This window comes from Herpailurus yagouaroundi, unplaced genomic scaffold (genome assembly GCF_014898765.1).
Source record: "Herpailurus yagouaroundi ecotype Mexico unplaced genomic scaffold, PumYag 29, whole genome shotgun sequence".
NCBI classification, from domain to species: domain Eukaryota; kingdom Metazoa; phylum Chordata; class Mammalia; order Carnivora; family Felidae; genus Herpailurus; species Herpailurus yagouaroundi.
The window spans coordinates 107225723-107245850 of NW_024412377.1; the positions used below are offsets into that span (position 1 = coordinate 107225723).

At 39.0% G+C, this 20128-nt stretch overlaps 1 protein-coding gene across 1 annotated transcript in view; it reads right to left on the reverse strand.

Moving 5' to 3' along the window:
• Positions 1-20128, reverse strand: part of NLN (neurolysin) — a 109789-nt gene that overhangs the window by 49774 nt on the left and 39887 nt on the right. The window contains exons 2-3 of the mRNA XM_040451918.1: positions 12633-12892; positions 7926-8074 (exon numbers count right to left, since the gene is read on the reverse strand). Of these exons, the coding sequence (XP_040307852.1) occupies positions 7926-8074; positions 12633-12892 (409 nt within the window). The remainder of the gene's footprint in view (positions 1-7925; positions 8075-12632; positions 12893-20128) is intronic.

Consider the following 20128-nt stretch of genomic DNA (forward strand, 5'->3'; position numbering starts at 1 on the left):
TCTGTTAAGTTTCTCAAGATCCACATATGAGTGAAAACATATGATATCTGCCTTTCTCTGCCTGGCTTATTTCACTTAGCATAATACCTTCCAGTTCCATCCATGTTGTTGGAAATAGACAGAATTCATTCTTTTCATTGCCAAGTAGTATTCCCTTATATATATAAACCACATCTCCTTTATCCACTCGTCAGGTGATGGACATTTAGGCTCTTTCCATAATTTGGCTATTGTTGAAAGTGCTGCTATAAACATTGGGGTACATGTGCCCCTATGCATCAGCATTCCTGGATCCTTTGGGTAGATTCCTAGCAGTGCTATTGCTGGGTCATAGGGTAGTTCCATTTTTAATTTTTTGAGGAACTTCCATACTGTTTTCCAGAGCAGCTGCACCACTTTGCATTTCCACCAACAGTGCAAGAGGGTTCCCGTTTCTCCACATCCTCGCCAGCATCTATAGTCTCCTGATTTGTTCACTTTAGTCACTCTGACCAGTGCGAGGTGGTATCTCAGTGTGGTTTTGATTTGTTTTTCCCTGATGAGGAGTGATGTTGAGCATCTTTTCATGTGTCTGTTGGCCATCTGGAACTTTTATTTATTTATTTTTTAACATTTATTCATTTTTGAGAGACAGAGAAAGATAGAACATGAGTGGGGGAAGGGCAGAGAGAGAGGGAGACAGTATCTAAAGCAGGTTCCAGGCTCTGAGCTGTCAGCACAGAGCCTGATGTGGGGCTCGAACTCACAAACCGAGAGATCATGACCTGAGCCAAAGCTGGACGCTTAACCTACTGAACCACCCAGGTGCCCCTTCTGTCCTTTTAAATGTTGTTTTCTGTTACGTTTCTATCTGACTATTGTGAAGCAGGCATTCTTAGGCAGCTGCCTATGTTCCCAGACAGGAGGGCCACACAAAGGCCTGCTTGCTTACTACTAATTCAACTTACCACCACAGGAGCCCCTGCTTTGGTATGAGTCACAGCACAATGAGGACACTGGGAGTGGGAAGTGTCATCCTGAACGAAGACACATTTAACTGGGGCCAGTTTAGCTTGATTCGGCATACATTCAACGAGCTCTCACTTACACTAGGTACCAGGGAAACAAAGATGAATATCCTGCAAGTGCTTTAAGTAATATGAAAGAAAAAAGATACATTAGCAGACAATGTCAGGATCACGTAGTGAGTGAAGACAGAGTTAAGCACTCAGGAAGCACAAGAGTGGTGTCTGGCTAATGGAGAAACTAAGGCAAGGTAGTTGATGCTTTGTTTCTAGGCTTTTAAAGCCTCACAAAGCTACAAGTTTCATTGGTTCTGATTATGACCAATAACTAGACTTACGTATTTCAAAATCAAGAAGGGATGGTGTAGGTTAAGACATTTATCATTACCATGCTGAATTTTGGACTTAGTTTTTTCCTTCCCTGCCACTCTCCCTTTTTTCTTCTCTTTTGTTTTTCTTTTCTTTTCTTTTCCTCTTTTCTTCCATTCCTTCCTTTCTTTCTTTTTTGCCATGGTTTTAAGGCATGTTTCCTGTATTTTAATTTGGCATGAGGCTTCCATGGCTGGTGGAATACAAAAATGTATAATGCTTCAAAGCATTATTTTACACTTTAAAATTAAAACTTTTCACTAGGTGGCTAAGATTAATCAGCCTGACAAAAGCCCAGGGCTCTGAAAGATTAGTATAAACAATATTAAAATAGATAACTGTATTTCTCAATTCAGCTTGCATAATTGAGACTCTTATTTCACTAAAGAGTCCCTCTTCTGTGCTTATTACTCAGTAGTCCACTGGAATAAAATGTTATATGCCTGGACTGTTTCAACATAGAGACAGTGCACATTTTTCTCACCAATATGGCTTGAAAGAGGGTCTATGAAACCTTTGCTGGCTTTAGCCAACAACTACGAAACCTTTGTCAGGATGGGGAAACACCAAGATCTGTGGCCTTGACTGCTGGCTTTTGATACCTGGACATTTTTAACTGAAAGGAATAAGGAAATGTTTGTTTTAATTTCTTATTCCTTTTTTTTTTCCTGGTAGAATTAAGGATAAATTTAACATGTTAAATTTGCATGTAATAATTTTTATATAACAAAGGGGTAAAATTACATATACATGTTATAAAGACAAATGAAATCTACCCTTTAACTTATGAAAAAGAATATTAACAACACTGCTATACTTTCCTATGCAACAGGTAACCATTCTCTTGAATTTTATGTTAAACATTTTTTTTTTTCAATTTTACCAGTATGTATACATTTGGTTTGCTTCTTTTTGAGCTTGGTAAAATGATACTGAGTTGTAGGTAGTGTTCTGGGACTTTTTTCTTTCACTGTTACTCATATTCAGCCATGCTGTTGCATGTTGCTGTAGTTTATTTACTTTACTGCTATAAAATATTCCAATGTAAATATACTAAAATTCATTGATCCACTTTCCTGCTAATGGAAATCTAAGTTGTTTCAGTGTTTTGCTATTATAGATAATGTTGTTATGCACCAGTGTCCAATTTCACCTGTGTACAAATGCTAAAGTATTTCTAGATAAATGGGGAGGTAGGAGACAGTGAGGATACACTGAGTTATGGAGAATGTGAGATCCTACTTCATAATATTAAGTTTTTCTCCAAATTAGTTATTACTCTAATTTTTTAATTAATTTACACCTTTACCAGTAGTGAACAAACATTCCCATTGATTCACATTCACAGATTGTTGGCACTGTTAGACTTCTTAGATTTTGCAAATCTAGTGAATGAAATGGTATCCTATCGGGATCTTCATCTGCATTTCCACAATTACTGACGAGGCTGAACATCTTTTCATGTTTAATTGACATTTATGTTTCTTCTGAAATATCTTTTCATGTCCTTTGCCCATTTTTCTTTTGGGATTTGTTGTTGTTGTAGCTCTTTATATATCTCAGGTATTAATGCTTTGCTAGTTTCCTGTTTTATAAATTTCTTAATTTAGTATTTGAGTATTTCAGTATTTTTTAGTTTTAGTGTCTTTTCACATTATTAATAGAAGTTCTTTATTTTTTCTAAGCCTCAAAGTTATAAATGGGCATTTGTTTTTATTTATTTTATTTTTTATTACTTTTTTTAATGTTTATTTATTTTTGAGAGAGAGGCAGAGCATGAGCGGGGAAGGGGCAGAGAGAGAGAGGGAGACACAGAATCTGAAGCAGGCTCCAGGCTCCAAGCCATCAGCACAGAGCATGACGTGGGGCTTAAACTCACAGACCACAAGATCATGATCTTAGCCGAAGCCAGAGGCTTAACCAACCTAGCCACCTAGGCTCCCGTATTTTTTTTTTTTTTTAAGTTTACTTATTTTTGAGAGAGAGAGAGTGTGTGTGTGAGCAGGGGAGAGGCAGAGAGAGAGGGAGACTTAGAATCCGAATGAATAGAATGCTTAACTGACTGAGCCATCCAGGAACTCCCGAAGTTCTTTATTTTAACGCAATCATGTTTATCCGTCCTATGCTTTAGTTAGGACTTTGGGGTCTTGTTTCACAAATACTTCTCTGCTCAGGTATCATAAAGACATATTCCTATATAATTTTCGAAAACGTGTTTCTCAGTTTGCTTGTGAGGAGAAGAACCAATTTTTTCTTTCCCACATTTGAAAACCCCTGTCCTAGCACCAATTCCTAAAGGCCTAGCTTTCAGATTGGTCACCAACTGTTTCTAGCTTTAGTTTATGATCAATGACTAAATATTTACCTCTGTGGCTCTTGAGAAGTTACCATTTCTGAACTTCAGTATCTCCATTTATAAAAAAGGGATGCCTCACAAGCTTGGTAGGAAAGTTAAATTACATAACTATACTGCTGTGTAAATGTAAAGTACTAATCACACATAAGAAAGAGGCAGGAAGACTATGGCACACTGGTTAGTCTCAGGCTCAATTATAATTTCATCCATCTAGAATCAACACATGACTTATTTTGGAGGTTTTGAAACATGACTGCAAATAAGTTGATACTCCTTAGACTGAGATGTCGTGTCCCCTGAATTCGGGCAGATCGCAGTGACTGGTCTATCAGTACAGTATGGCAGAAGTGATGCTAGGTGACTTCTGAGGTCAGAAAATGTAACGGCGGCTTCTGTGGAGTTTGTGGAAACACCATTCTTGGAGTCCTGAGTCTCCATGAAACAAGTCCTACTACCCTGATGCTGCCATGCTATGAGGAGGCCCAAATTAGGCCACATGAAGAGACAACATGTAGGTGCCCAGACATGACACCAAGAGAGAGATGTCTGGTTAGCCTCCACATGCTTCAGCTCCAACCACCACTTCCTTTTTCCATGTAAGACCCCAAGCCAGAGCTACCCAACTGATTGATTCCTTTCTGAATTCCTGATCCACAGAAACCATGACAGAAAAAAAAAATGATTGCTGCTATTTTTAGGCAGTAAGTTTTGAAGTAATAGATTATACATCAATAGATAACTGGAAGGCTTACTGAACGCAGATTTTGCACAAAGAACTGAGAAAAGTAATTTCATATATTTTTTAAAGATTTTATTTTTTAAGTAATCTCTACGCCCAATGTGGGGCTTGCACTCAGAACCCTGACATCAAGAGTTGCATGCTCCACTGACTGAGCCAGCCAGGTGCCCCTAATTTCTTATTTCTATTTATTAATCCTATGTGAAGAACAACACGAGAGCTAAAATAACATTTTATATCAAACTAAAAATATATTTGATTATTGTCTACATTGGTGGTATCTTGAAATCTCAGTATTACTCACAGTACCCTCATTTTAGTAGGTTATGCCTGAAATTGCTGATTTCATATACTTTTAAGAACCTATTATCCAACTTAATGAAGGCTTTATGTGTCACATCATGGTTGCCCTATTTTACTTACAACATTATATTGAAAAGTAAATAGATATATCTACCTTTGTCTTTTAGGTATGAATGGGATGAAATTTACCATTTGTTAAAGTGTCCAGTACTAGCAGAAAACTCATATTGATACTTTTAGATTTTAAAAAATACTGCCTATATACCGAGTAATATACAGAATTGTCAAATGGCTATATTGTATACCTGAAAGCAATTTAAAACTATATCTTAACTATATTAGAATTAAAATAAAATAGAGGCACCTGGTGGCTCAGTTCGTTGAGTGTCCACCTTGATTTCAGCTCAGGTCGTGATTGATCCCAGGGTGGTGGGATTCAGTCCTACGTCAAGCTCCATGCTGAGCATTGAGCCTGCTTGGGATTCTCGCTCTCTCTCTGTCATCTCCCTCTACCCCTTTCCTACAGTCATCCTGTCTCTATCAAAAAAATAAAATACAATAAAAAAAAATACTGCCTAAATAAACACAACTATTTGTCAATGAAGGTATTTAAAGGTAACTAAATTCACCAGATAAGCTCCACTGCATAAAAAAAAAATTGTTATTTGTTTATTATTCTGATCTAGCCTTAACAGATACAGTAAAAGCTCCTACCAATGGTCACAGAACGAATGACATGCATGGGAATAATTACTCTCTTGGAAAAAAGGAAAAATTATGGAAATGACTCTGAAACCACTGTAAATTATTACAATAAAACCAGCCCAAACAAATGAACTAATATGATGAATGCACTGTTGTCTATCTGGTATAGTATTTTAGTATACTATCCCGGCAGCAGTTTGTTTCCAAATTTACTAGGATTAGATTCCAATACAAGTGTAACAAAGAAATCTAAAGTGACACACCTTCCATATCTTGAGAACATTCATAAATATCAGAGAAAAACATTAAACACGATATATAACATTAAGATTGCAATGCCTTCTTGAGGCTAGAAAATTCCAAATGAAAACTTCGAAGTCAGAATGAAAACAGAGTTAACAAAAGAAAATGAGATATTCTGGAAAAAGTTTTAAAATATGTACCTAATACAGAGCTAGAAAGGAATTAGATTGGGGGGGGAAGAAATAAAATAAAGGAGACTGTAAGGGCCATGATTTGAATCACACAGAGTAATAACTGAGGTAAAAAAAAAAGAGAACAATGTAACTAATAAAGAATAATCATGAAGTTATTAAAGTTTATGTTATTTTTATAGTGCTAAGGGTGAACAGTTATGGGGGCACTTGGGTGGCTCAGTTGGTTAAGCATCTGACTCTTGATTTTAGTTCAGGTCATGATCTCATGGTTAGTGAGTGTGACCCCATATTGGGGTCTGCACTCACAGTTAGGAGCCTGATTGGGATGCTCTCTCTCCCTCTCTCTGCCCCTGTCCTCCTCTCTCTTTCAAAATTAATAAACTTAAAAAAAAAAGATGAACAGTTATGAACAATATAGATGAATATAAATTACAGGGTAAAAAGTGCCTATCTGACATGAGAGAATAGCACATATATCTTAAATGTCTAAAGTCTTGATTACATATTCTTTAGTAGGTTAAAATGTGAAATAAAACTGCTTTCTTATTTCAACTTTTACCATAATTTGCTAAAAGGAACAAAATGTTTGGATTAAAAAAAATTTTTTTTAAATGTTTATTGTTTTTGAGAGAGACAGAGAGCAAGCAGGGAAGGGGCAGAGAGAGAAGGAGACACAGAATCGGAAGCAGGCTCCAGGCTCTGAGCTGTCAGCACAGAGCCTGATGTGGAACTCGAACTCACAGACCGTGAGATCATGACCTGAGCTGTAGTTGGCCACCAAACGGACTGAGCCACCCAGGTGCCCCAAAATGTTTGAGAATTGAATAAAGAAACATGCAAAATTAAACAAAAATGTCTAGGATTATAAACAGTGGCTGTTTCCCAAACAAATTGCTGAGTGTCATGAAAATAAAAATTCAAAGCAAAGACATGATGAAAATGCTAGGAAGCAAATCAACATTGGTGATGAAAATATCAAAAGCACTCAAGGCAGGGGCGCCTGGGTGGCTCAGTCAGTTAAGCGTCTGACTTTGGCCCAGGTCATGATCTCGTGGTCCGTGAGTTCGAGCCCTGCGTCGGGCTCTGTGCTGACTGCTCAGAGCCTGGAGCCTGTTTCAGATTCTGTGTCTCCCTCTCTCTCTGCCCCTCCCCTGTTCATGCTCTGTCTCTCTCTGTCTCAAAAATAAATAAACATTAAAAAAAATTAAAAATAAAAAAAAAGCACTCAAGGCAGACCCACCTAAAACATTCATTATCTGTAATTTCTGTGAGTCTTGAAAAATGTAAGGATGACAGAGAGGAATGACTTTGGCATGCAGCATCAACAGTATGTCATTAATATCATGGCCAAAACCACATGATATTTACAGATAAACAATTCTATTCCATTTAGTTGATCTGATCTAATATAAACCTTGCAACATTTAGAAAATTCAAAGAGTAACCATTATGTTCATGACAATTAACAATCCTTAGATTTATAGATGTACACTTTTTCACACTTGGTCTTTAGTATTAAGTGAATGTAATTAGCAACTCAACATTAACCTATGTAGTATAACAATAAATACTATGCTTGTACCCATTGCTATAATAGAAACAAAATCTAGAAATTTTCAAATACCTTTTTTTAAAGTTTATTTGTTTATTTTGAGAGAAAGAGAGAATACAAGCAGGGGAGGAACAGAGAGAGAGAGAGAAGGAGGGAGAAGGAGAGGGAGAGGGAGGGAGAGGGAGAGGGAGAGGGAGAGAGGGAGAGAGGGAGAGAGAGAGAGAGAGAGAGAGAGAGAATTCCAAGCAAGTTCCACACTGTCAGCGCAGAGCCTGATGCGGGGCTTGGACTCAAGAACTTGAAATCATGAAATCATGACCTGAGATGAAATCAAAAGTCTGATGCTTAACCTACTGGGCCGTCCAAGTGCCCTCAAATACTTTATATTGTTGGTCAAAGATTTTTACTTTTTTAGTACAGATTTTGTTTTTCTTTTAAAAGGGTTTATAACATCATTTACCTGTAAATGAACAATTCTCAGAAATATATCTTCTCTCATGCTCATCTCGATATCAAAACGAGAAAGTCTTTTGTCTGCTTCTGTACTTGCTGCCCGCACTTCTTTGTCAGAGGAGACATGCTGGGGAAAGTCTAACATGGTTCGTTCCACTGTCAATAGAGGACAAAATCATAAGGATTCATCTAATCAGCATTAAGAAAAATACCTCCTACCTAGATGAATGATTATCCTAATATAAGGTTTTCATTTTATACCTTCTGTAAAGTTTTGTAAGGCTATCAGGAAACAGCATCTAATGCAGGACTTGGCTGTTTCAGGGGCATTATTAGGAACAATAAGGGTATAACCTGAGCACTTATCAAAGTATGTTTAGGGTGTAACTTATTAACTGGGAATGCTGAAAGATAAAGACATAGTTCTCATACTAACACATTTTATAATCTGGTGTGTGGGAGGAGGGAATAGTACATGAAAAGATAAAGAATACAGGATAGAGCGGCTTAGTTGCCACAAGAATGGGATAGTAGCTCGAACACAGCAATATTAGGACTGGAGCACTATGTAAGATGAAGGCTGGACCTTAGGGCGGGCAGGGCAAGAGGAAGACCTCAGGAAAGGACTGGAAAAGTAGAGACTACAAGCATGGGGACTGGAAGAGAGAGACGATGTTTTAGAAAAAAGCAGACTTACTTACTTAGTTACTTACTTACTTATTTAAATATAATTTATTGTCAAATTGGTTTCCATACAACACTCAGTGCTCATCCCAACAAGTGCCCTCCTCCCTACACATCACTCACTTTCCCCTCTCCCCCACCCCCATCTACACTAGTTTGTTCTCAGTATCCAGTGTCTCTTATGGTTTGGCTCCCTCCCTCTCTGTAACTTTTTTTCCCCCTTCCCCTCCTCCATAGTCTTCTGTTAAGTTTCTCAAGATCCATATATGAGTGAAAACATATGATATCTGCCTTTCTCTGCCTGGTTTATTTCACTTAGCATAATAGCCTCCAGTTCCATCCATGTTGCTGCAAATGGCCAGAATTCATTCTTTTCATTGCCAAGTAGTATTCCCTTATATATATAAACCACATCTCCTTTATCCACTCGTCAGGTGATGGACATTTAGGCTCTTTCCATAATTTGGCTATTGTTGAAAGTGCTGCTATAAACATTGGGGTACATGTGCCCCTATGCATCAGCATTCCTGGATCCTTTGGGTAGATTCCTAGCAGTGGTATTGCTGGGTCATAGGGTAGTTCTACTTTTAATTTTTTGAGGAACCTCCACACTGTTTTCCAGAGAAAAGCAGACCAATTTAGTTGGGGTGGGGGAAGTTTATTTAAAATAGAAATTCCTAACCTTCACTACAGATTCTTTAGAGAATCTAGTCAAAGTTATGGACCCTCCCCGAAATGCAAACATTCATACGAGCATAAAAGTTCCATACAATTTTAGAAGATTCCCAGAAATCTCAGTGGACACATCCAGTGAACAGTTGAATATTGGGACTATTCCTATTAAATGATGGTGGTAACGAACTGCTCTAATTTTCACATATTAAAATTCTTTCTTGGGTTTTTAATACATTTGTATTGTGACTTTCATCGGGCAAAAATCTGATGTCAGTGAAATGACCCCAACTACAGAAAAAATGAGTATGGTTTATTTTTTTTTTTGTTTTTATTTATTTAAAAAATTTTTTTAATGTTTATTTAATTTTGAGAGAGAGAGAGAGAGAGAATGAGGAGGGTAGGGGCACAGAGAGGGAGGCGTAGAATCGGAAGCAGGCTCCAGGCTCTGAGGTGTTAGTACAGAACCTGATACAGGGCTCAAATTCACGAACCATGAGATTATGACTTGAGCTGAAGTTGTATGCTTAACCACTGAGCCACCCAGGCATCTCTTTATTTTTGACAGAGAGACAGAGAGAGGAGGGAGGGGAAAGTCAGAGAGAGAGAGAGAGAGAGAGACAGAGAGAGAGAGAGAGAGAGAGCGAGAATCCCAAGCAGGCTCCGTGCTGACAGTGAGGATCTTGACATGGGGCTCTAACCCATGAACAATGAGATCGTGACCTGAGCCAAAATCAAAAGTTGCACACTTAACCGACTGAGCCAGCTAGGCAACACAAAATGAGTATGGTTTATAGGAACGGTGCGGCTACACTGTGACAATGAATACACTTTTATTAGCTTTAGTACTTTGAAGGTATTGTAAACAGGTAAAACTTCCACATATGATATATGGTAGACAGTAGAGCTATCCTTTCCATACCAAGAAACTATCCAGTTAAACAAGCTACCTCACTCATATTAGTCCTCTTAAAACAGTGCTATAGGGGCGCCTGGGTGGCGCAGTCGGTTAAGCGTCCGACTTCAGCCAGGTCACGATCTCGCGGTCCGGGAGTTCGAGCCCCGCGTCAGGCTCTGGGCTGATGGCTCAGAGCCTGGAGCCTGTTTCCGATTCTGTGTCTCCCTCTCTCTCTGCCCCTCCCCCCCCCCCTCCGTTCATGCTCTGTGTCTCTCTGTCACAAAAATAAATGTTGAAAAAAAAAATTAAAAAAAAAATAAAAAATAATAAAAAAATAAAACAGTGCTATAAAGCTGTAAAAAGAAAAATCACCTCAAATATCTGCATAAATTCATAAGATGTGGTTTAAAAAGTCTAATTAAATAATTATTCTTTAAGGATTTGATTTAATATACACTTTTATGTTCCTTGATTAAAGAATGGAACAGAATTAAAGTTTCATAGATGTAGCACCTGTTTAAGTGATAGAGTTAACTATATAGGTATAATTTCTATTTACTTTTTAAAATTAAGTCAAGGAGATATTAAGAAAAAATCAAATTGCTCAAGAACTAAAATGAGCAGAACAAAATGCAGGAGCCTAAAACTGGAAACATATTCTTAAACAAACAATAATACTAAAAACCATTTCCTTCCTTACTTTGCCACAAAGACCTAAACCAGACTTATGCTCTTACTGCCAAACTATAAACAATATTGGACACTAGTCAAATGAGGTTTTAACAGTTACTGCAGGAGGCAGAATGAGCTCTGAGAACAAATATAGATAAGATAAAGTTGGTCTTTAAAAATCTCCTAAACTCAAAAATTTTTAGGATTAACTTACAGAGGAAAATTTATGAGAGAGCAAGGACTTCTGAAAACTAAAAGTATATTTAAAAGATGCATTACTGGGGGATGCCTGGGTGGCTCAGTCGGTTAAACGTCTGACTTCAGCTCAGGTCATAATCTCACGGTTTCTGAGTTTGAGCCCCGTGTTGGGCTCTGTGCTGACAGCTCAGAGCCTGGAGTCTGCTTTGTATTCTGCGTCTCCCTCTCTCTCCCCCTCCCTCACTTATGCTCTCTCTCTGTCTCAAAAATAATAAATAAACATTAAAAAAAATAAAAGATGTATTACTGGAAAAGCAGCAGACTTTAAGATAATTTTTAAAAAGATTTTGTTTTTTTTCCCCACTGATTTTTATATTTGTTAAATGCATAATTCACCAGGCTGGCACACCATGTTGGCCATATGTGACTGAAGAAGAAATGAGTCTCTGAACCAAGGACAAACCACATATAGCAAGGGAGACACACAAAATATTGCCTTCTGGGAAAACTCTGCCAAATGCGAACCAACTCCATCCCTTTGAGTTTGACTAACGAGACCCACCAGGTCTTTTTTATTTAGTAAACTCAAGACTTTTATCCAGATTTAGTGGCCATTAATGAGAGTGAAGCAGCTGGTGGGAAGAGGCAGAAACTGAAACAAAAGAGGTAAGAGAGTCCCTATTCAGGTGGGGCACAGGGTAGGGAATGCTTGGTGTTGAGGGGTTGGTGAGGGTTAAGAGATGACTAGGTCACTAGGGCTGTACAGGATTCTGGACAACCTTCCAAATTCCAGAATACATACAAATGTTTATGATATTCCGATACTTACGTTCTTACAAAACCTGGATAGCCAAGGTTGTTTAGCCATAACTATATCACAGAATATGTCTAACCCTTAGGGGCAATTGGAGTGAATCCCCATTCCTTTAACTCAAAGGGCCTAATACTTATATTATAGAAATAATGTATTTTAAGTATAGGAAATATGCAAAATAGAGAAAGGCATAGAGAGTAAATTTTAAAAAATCAAGCATAAATCCGATACCTAAGAAATTTGCTACTAGTAAAATTTTCTTCTGGTTTTCGTCTCTGTATTTTTTTTCTATGTTAAGAAATGCTGTTCCTCAACATGATTATGGCTACATAGTGTTGCAGAGCCTGAGCATACCATTACGTGGTCTTTCTATATGCTGGATGGCACCCAGGAGTTGTTTCCAAGGTTCTGCTACGACAGAGTACCTGTTTATACATAAATTTGTACATAATTTTTCCTGTATCTGATAATTTATTTAGATTAAATGCTTAGGTGTGGAACTGCTGGGTTAGGGTATGAACTTCTTAAGAGTTTTGATATATTATGTCAAAATACTCTCCAGAAAGCAGATGTAATGAGATGGTACATTTTGTAGCACCACTGCCGACATAATAAAACATTCTAATTTTATTTAATTGAATTCTAAGCAATTAGTTAATCATTATGGAAAAATCAATGTCTTGTAAAACTGGAAAATGATTGCCAACACAGAAAGCATAAAATGGTTTATGATGCCTACAAAATGAAATATCGATGGGCATCTGCATGCTACTCACCTATATACTTCACTTCAACATCTGCCAGTGCCTGCAAACAGTTCTCGTAAGTTACTTCCTCAATGTCAAGCATTCCAATAGCATCGTACACCTGTTTGGTCTGCACAATGAGCTCCTCAGTTCTTGTTTTAATTTGCTCTGGTGAAAGATCCCATCTTAAGACATTTCTGCCAGCTACAGTATAGGAAGACATTGCCTGAAGAGAAGACATCACTTCTCTTCCTAAAGTCATTCTGAATAAAATCCTGGAGCCACCAACTCTGAAAAGAAATAGAAAAAGAATAAAAATTAGACATCTGTTGGTCCAAAGCCAATACACAAATGTATACTGTCTAATTATATTAAAAAGAACTTTTTAATAAAATTGAGCAAGTCTCTTTCAGGTGAACACGTAAGCACAAAATTAAATGCATTTGTTTTTTTTTCCCCTTGAATGTAGATTTAATGAAATTAGTACTTACCAAACACTGAATTGGTCATGTAATTAAGTTATGGTGAGAAATGAAATTAGGTGTCAAAGACATAATAACTGTCCTTTATAAATTAAACCAGTAATCTTTCTTATATAAATGTTTTTCTGGTGCTGGGGCGTCTTGCTGGCTCAGTCAAAAGACCATGTAACTCTTGATCCTGTGGTTCTATGTTCAAGCCCCACGTTGGATGTAGAGATTACTTAAAAAAACAAAATCTTAAAAAAAATAAAAATTGGAACCTCTAGGCACCCGTAGCTCCAGAGAGGGAGGGAAGTTGCCCGTATCTTTATCTTTAGGCCTCCAAAGAGTTTTGTTTTTTCTTTCTCAGCACCAGGAAGTCATTTTGGAGACACCTAGATTCGCAGTTTCGATCAGGTTTTTAAGACTTGACTTCCTCAGAAAATATGCACTAGAGTCGGAAAGAAGAATTTCCAGTTTCTGCTTTATGAAAATGGATGCTGTCACTGAATACACACAATTTAACAATTATTACATCTGGAGGGAGAGGGAAGATGGTGGCGTAGGAGGACGCTGGGCTCACTGCGCGTCCTGCTGATCACCCAGATTCCACCTACACCTGCCTAAATAACCCAGAGAACCGCCAGAGGATTAGCAGAATGGAGTCGCCGGAGCCAAGCGCAGACGAGAGGCCCACGGAAGAGGGTAGGAAGGGCGGCGAGGCGGTGCGTGCTCCACGGACTGGCGGGAGGGAGCCGGAGCGGAGGGGCGGCTCGCCGGCCAAGCAGAGCCCCCGAGTCTGGCTTGCAAAAAGCGGAGGGGCCTGACGGACTGTGTTCCGACAGCAAGCGCGACTTAGCGGCTGGGAGGTCATAAGTTAACAGCTCTGCTCAGAAAGCGGGAAGGCTGGAGGACAAAGGGAAGGAGAGCTGCTGAGCCCCCTGACGACAGAGCTCACTTTGGTGGGGAACAGAGGCGCTCGCCAGCGCCATCTCCCCCGCCCACCCCCAGCCAAAATCCCAAAGAGAACCAGTTCCTGCCAGGGAACTTGCTCGCTCCGCGCAAACACCCAACTCTGCGCTTCTGCGGAGCCAAACCTCCGGCAGCGGATCTGACTCCCTCCTGCTGCCACAGGGCCCCTCCTGAAGTGGATCACCTAAGGAGAAGCAAGCTAAGCCTGCCCCTCCTGCCCCTGTGCACCTTGCCTACCCACCCCAGCTAAGACGCCAGATCCCCAGCATCACAAGCCTGGCAGTGTGCAAGTAGCCCAGACAGGCCATCCCACCCCACAGTGAATCCCGCCCCTAGGAGAGGGGAAGAGAAGGCACGCACCAGTCTGACTGTGGCCCCAGCGGTGGGCTGGGGGCAGACATCAGGTCTGACTGCGGCTCCGCCCACCAACTCCAGTTATACACCACAGCACAGGGGAAGTGCCCTGCAGGTCCTCACCACGCCAGGGACTATCCAAAATGACCAAGCGGAAGAATTCCCCTCAGAAGAATCTCCAGGAAATAACAACAGCTAATGAGCTGATCAAAAAGGATTTAAATAATATAACAGAAAGTGAATTTAGAATAATAGTCATAAAATTAATCACTGGGCTTGAAAACAGTATAGCTGACAGCAGAGAATCTCTTGCTACAGAGATCAAGGGACTAAGGAACAGTCACGAGGAGCTGAAAAACGCTTTAAACGAAATGCATAACAAAATGGAAACCACCACGGCTCGGATTGAAGAGGCAGAGGAGTGAATAGGTGAACTAGAAGATAAAGTTATGGAAAAAGAGGAAGCTGAGAAAAATAGAGATAAAAAAATCCAGGAGTATGAGGGGAAAATTAGAGAACTAAGTGATACACTAAAAAGAAATAATATACGCATAATTGGTATCCCAGAGGAGGAAGAGAGAGGGAAAGGTGCTGAAGGGGTACTTGAAGAAATAATAGCTGAGAACTTCCCTGAAGTGGGGAAGGAAAAAGGCATTGAAATCCAAGAGGCACAGAGAACTCCCTTCAGACGTAACTTGAATCGATCTTCTGCACGACATATCATAGTGAAACTGGCAAAATACAAGGATAAAGAGAAAATTCTGAAAGCAGCAAGGGGTAAACGTGCCCTCACATATAAAGGGAGACCTATAAGACTCGTGACGGATCTCTCTTTTGAAACTTGGCAGGCCAGAAAGAATTGGCACGAGATTTTCAGTGTGCTAGACAGAAAAAATATGCAGCCGAGAATCCTTTATCCAGCAAGTCTGTCATTTAGAATAGAAGGAGAGATAAAGGTCTTCCCAAACAAACAAAAACTGAAGGAATTTCTCATCACCAAACCAGCCCTACAAGAGATCCTAAGGGGGACCCTGTGAGACAAAGTACCAGAGACATCACTACAAGCATAAAACATACAGACATCACAATGACTCTAAACCCATATCTTTCTATAATAACACTGAATGTAAATGGATTAAATGCGCCAACCAAAAGACATAGGGTATCAGAATGGATAAAAAAACAAGACCCACCTATTTGCTGTCTACAAGAGACTCATTTTAGACCTGAGGACACCTTTAGATTGAGAGTGAGGGGATGGAGAACTATTTATCATGCTACTGTAAGCCAAAAGAAAGCTGGAGTAGCCATACTTATATCAGACAAACTAGACTTTCAATTAAAGGCTGTAACAAGAGATGAAGAAGGACATTATATAATAGTGACAGGGTCTATCCATCAGGAAGAGCTAACAATTAGAAATGTCTATGCGCCGAATACCGGAGCGCCCAAATATATAAAACAATTACTCATAAACATAAGCAACCTTATTGACAAGAATGTGGTAATTGCAGGGGACTTTAACACCCCACTTACAGAAATGGATAGATCATCTAGACACACGGTCAATAAAGAAACAAGGGCTCTGAATGAGACATTGGATCAGATGGACTTGACAGATATATTTAGAACTCTGCATCCCAAAGCAACAGAATATACTTTCTTCTTGAGTGCACATGGAACATTCTCCAAGATAGATCATATACTGGGTCACAAAACAGCCCTTCATAAGTTTACAAGAATTGAAATCATACCATGCATACTTTCAGACCACACTGCTATGAAGCTTGAAATCAACCACAGGAAAAAGTCTGGAAAACCTCCAAAAGCATGGAGGTTAAAGAACACCCTACTAACGAATGAGTGGGTCAACCAGGCAATTAGAGAAGAAATTAAAAAATATATGGAAACAAACGAAAATGAAAATACAACACCCAAACGCTTTGGGACGCAGCGAAGGCAGTCCTGAGAGGAAAATACATTGCAATCCAGGCCTATCTCAAGAAACAAGAAAAATCCCAAATACAAAATCTAACAGCACACCTAAAGGAAATAGAAGCAGAACAGCAAAGGCAGCCTAAACCCAGCAGAAGAAGAGAAATAATAAAGATCAGAGCAGAAATAAACAATATAGAATCTGAAAAAACTATAGAGCAGATCAACGAAATCAAGAGTTGGTTTTTTGAAAAAATAAACAAAATTGACAAACCTCTAGCCAGGCTTCTCAAAAAGAAAAGGGAGATGATCCAAATAGATAAAATCATGAATGAAAATGGAATTATTACACCAATCCCTCAGAGATACAAACAATTATCAGGGAATACTATGAAAAATTATATGCCAACCTATTGGACAACCTGGAAGAAATGGACAAATTCCTGAACACCCACACTCTTCCAAAACTCAATCAGGAGGAAATAGAAAGCTTGAACAGACCCATCACCAGCGAAGAAATTGAATCGGTTATCAAAAATCTCCCAGCAAATAAGAGTCCAGGACCAGATGGCTTCCCAGGGGAGTTCTACCAGACGTTTAAAGCAGAGATAATACCTATCCTTCTCAAGCTATTCCAAGAAATAGAAAGGGAAGGAAAACTTCCAGACTCATTCTATGAAGCCAGTATTACTTTGATTCCTAAACCAGACAGAGACCCAGTAAAAAAAGAGAACTACAGGCCAATATCCCTGATGAATATGGATGCAAAATTTCTCAATAAGATACTACCAAATCGAATTCAACGGTATATAAAAAGAATTATTCACCATGATCAAGTGGGATCCATTCCTGGGATGCAGGGCTGGTTCAACATTCACAAATAAATCAACGTGATACATCACATTAACAAAAAAAAAGAGAAAAACCATATGATCCTGTCAATCGATGCATAAAAGGCCTTTGACAAAATCCAGCACCCTTTCTTAATAAAAACCCTTGAGAAAGTCGGGATAGAAGGAACATACTTAAAGATCATAAAAGCCATTTATGAAAAGCCCACAGCTAACATCATCCTCAACGGGGAAAAACCGAGAGCTTTTTCCCTGAGATCAGGAGCACGACAGGGATGCCCACTCTCACCGCTGTTGTTTAACATAGTGCTGGAAGTTCTAGCATCAGCAATCAGACAACAAAAGGAAATCAAAGGCATCAAAATTGGCAAAGATGAAGTCAAGCTTTCGCTTGACATGATGTTATACATGGAAAATCCGATAGACTCCACCAAAAGTCTGCTAGAACTGATACATGAATTCAGCAAAGTTGCAGGATACAAAATCAATGTACAGAAATCAGTTGCATTTTTATACACTAACAATGAAGCAACAGAAAGACAAATAAAGAAACTGATCCCATTCACAATTGCACCAAGAAGCATAAAATACCTAGGAATAAATCTAACCAAAGATGTAAAGGATCTGTATGCTGAAAACTATAGAAAGCTTATGAAGGTAATTGAAGAAGATTTAAAGAAATGGAAAGACATTCCCTGCTCATGGATTGGAAGAATAAATATTGTCAAAATGTCAATACTACCCAAAGCTATCTACACATTCAATGCAATCCCAATCAAAATTGCACCAGCATTCTTCTCGAAACTAGAACAAGCAATCCTAAAATTCATATGGAACCACAAAAGGCCTCGAATAGCCAAAGTAATTTTGAAGAAGAAGACCAAAGCGGGAGGCATCACAATCCCAGACTTTAGCCTCTACTACAAAGCTGTCATCATCAAGACAGCATGGTATTGGCACAAAAACAGACACATAGACCAATGGAATAGAATAGAAACCCCAGAACTAGACCCACAAACGTATGGCCAACTCATCTTTGACAAAGCAGGAAAGAACATCCAATGGAAAAAAGACAGTCTCTTTAACAAATGGTGCTGGGAGAACTGGACAGCAACATGCAGAAGGTTGAAACTAGACCACTTTCTCACACCATTCACAAAAATAAACTCAAAATGGATCAAGGACCTGAATGTGAGACAGGAAACCATCAAAACCTTAGAGGAGAAAGCAGGAAAAGACCTCTCTGACCTCAGCCGTAGCAATCTCTTACTCGACACATCCCCAAAGGCAAGGGAATTAAAAGCAAAAGTGAATTACTGGGACCTTATGAAGATAAAAAGCTTCTGCACAGCAAAGGAAACAACCAACAAAACGAAAAGGCAACCAACGGAATGGGAAAAGATATTTGCAAATGACATATCGGACAAAGGGCTAGTCTCCAAAATCTATAAAGAGCTCACCAAACTCCACACCCGAAAAGCAAATAACCCAGTGAAGAAATGGGCAGAAAACATGAATAGACACTTCTCTAAAGAAGACATCCGGATGGCCAACAGGCACATGAAAAGATGTTCAGCGTCGCTCCTTATCAGGGAAATACAAATCAAAACCACACTCAGGTATCACCTCACGCCAGTCAGAGTGGCCAAAATGAACAAATCAGGAGACTCTAGATGCTGGAGAGGATGTGGAGAAACGGGAACCCTCTTGCACTGTTGGTGGGAATGCAAATTGGTGCAGCCGCTCTGGAAAGCAGTGTGGAGGTTCCTCAGAAAATTAAAAATAGACCTACCCTATGACCCAGCAATAGCACTGCTAGGAATTTATCCAAGGGACACAGGAGTACTGATGCACAGGGGCACTTGTACCCCAATGTTCATAGCAGCACTCTCAACAATAGCCAAATTATGGAAAGAGCCTAAATGTCCATCAACTGATGAATGGATAAAGAAATTGTGGTTTATATACACTATGGAATACTACATGGCAATGAGAAAAAATGAAATATGGCCTTTTGTAGCAACGTGGATGGAACTGGAGAGTGTGATGCCAAGTGAAATAAGCCATACAGAGAAAGACAGATACCATATGGTTTCACTCTTATGTGGATCCTGAGAAACTTAACAGGAACCCATGGGGGAGGGGAAGGAAAAAAAAAAAAAAAAGAGGTTAGAGTGGGAGAGAGCCAAAGCATAAGAGACTGTTGAGAACTGAGAGCAAACTGAGGGTTGATGGGGGGTGGGAGGGAGGAGAGGGTGGGTGATGGGTATTGAGGAGGGCACCTTTTGGGATGAGCACTGGGTGTTGTATGGAAACCAATTTGACAATAAATTTCATATATAAATAAAAAAAATAAAATAAAAAAATAAAAATTAGGGACACCTGGGTGAGTCAGTTGGTTAAGTGTGCTTCAGCTCAGGTCATGATCTCGTTGTTTGTGAGTTTGAGCCCTACATCGGGCTCTGTGCTGACATCTCGGAGCCTGGAGCCTGCTTCGGATTCTGTGTATCCCTTTCTCTGCCCCTCGCCCACTCTCTCTCTTTCTCTGTCAAAAATGAATAAATGTTAAAAAATTTTTAATTAAGAAAAAATTAAAATTAAAATAAAAAAGTTATTTCCTGTGTCAACATCTACCTACAATGTTTCAAAACGTTTTTATAATAACAGCATATAAAAAATTGTTTTTTTACCAAAATTTCACACAAACCAACTATGAAAATTTGAATTTAAGGTTTGGGAAATAAACTCTGGTATTGCTATGGCATTATTCTAAAAGACAAAAGAAATTAAGTTAATGATAACAATCCTTTACCTCCCTGAAAACCTCAAACTAATAATTGATGCCATATGTGTGTATATATGTACTATATATCATGCAAAATAATTTTAGAACTTATAAATAAAAATATTATAATTAATGGCTAACATTTGTTGTGTGTTTAGGCACTGTACT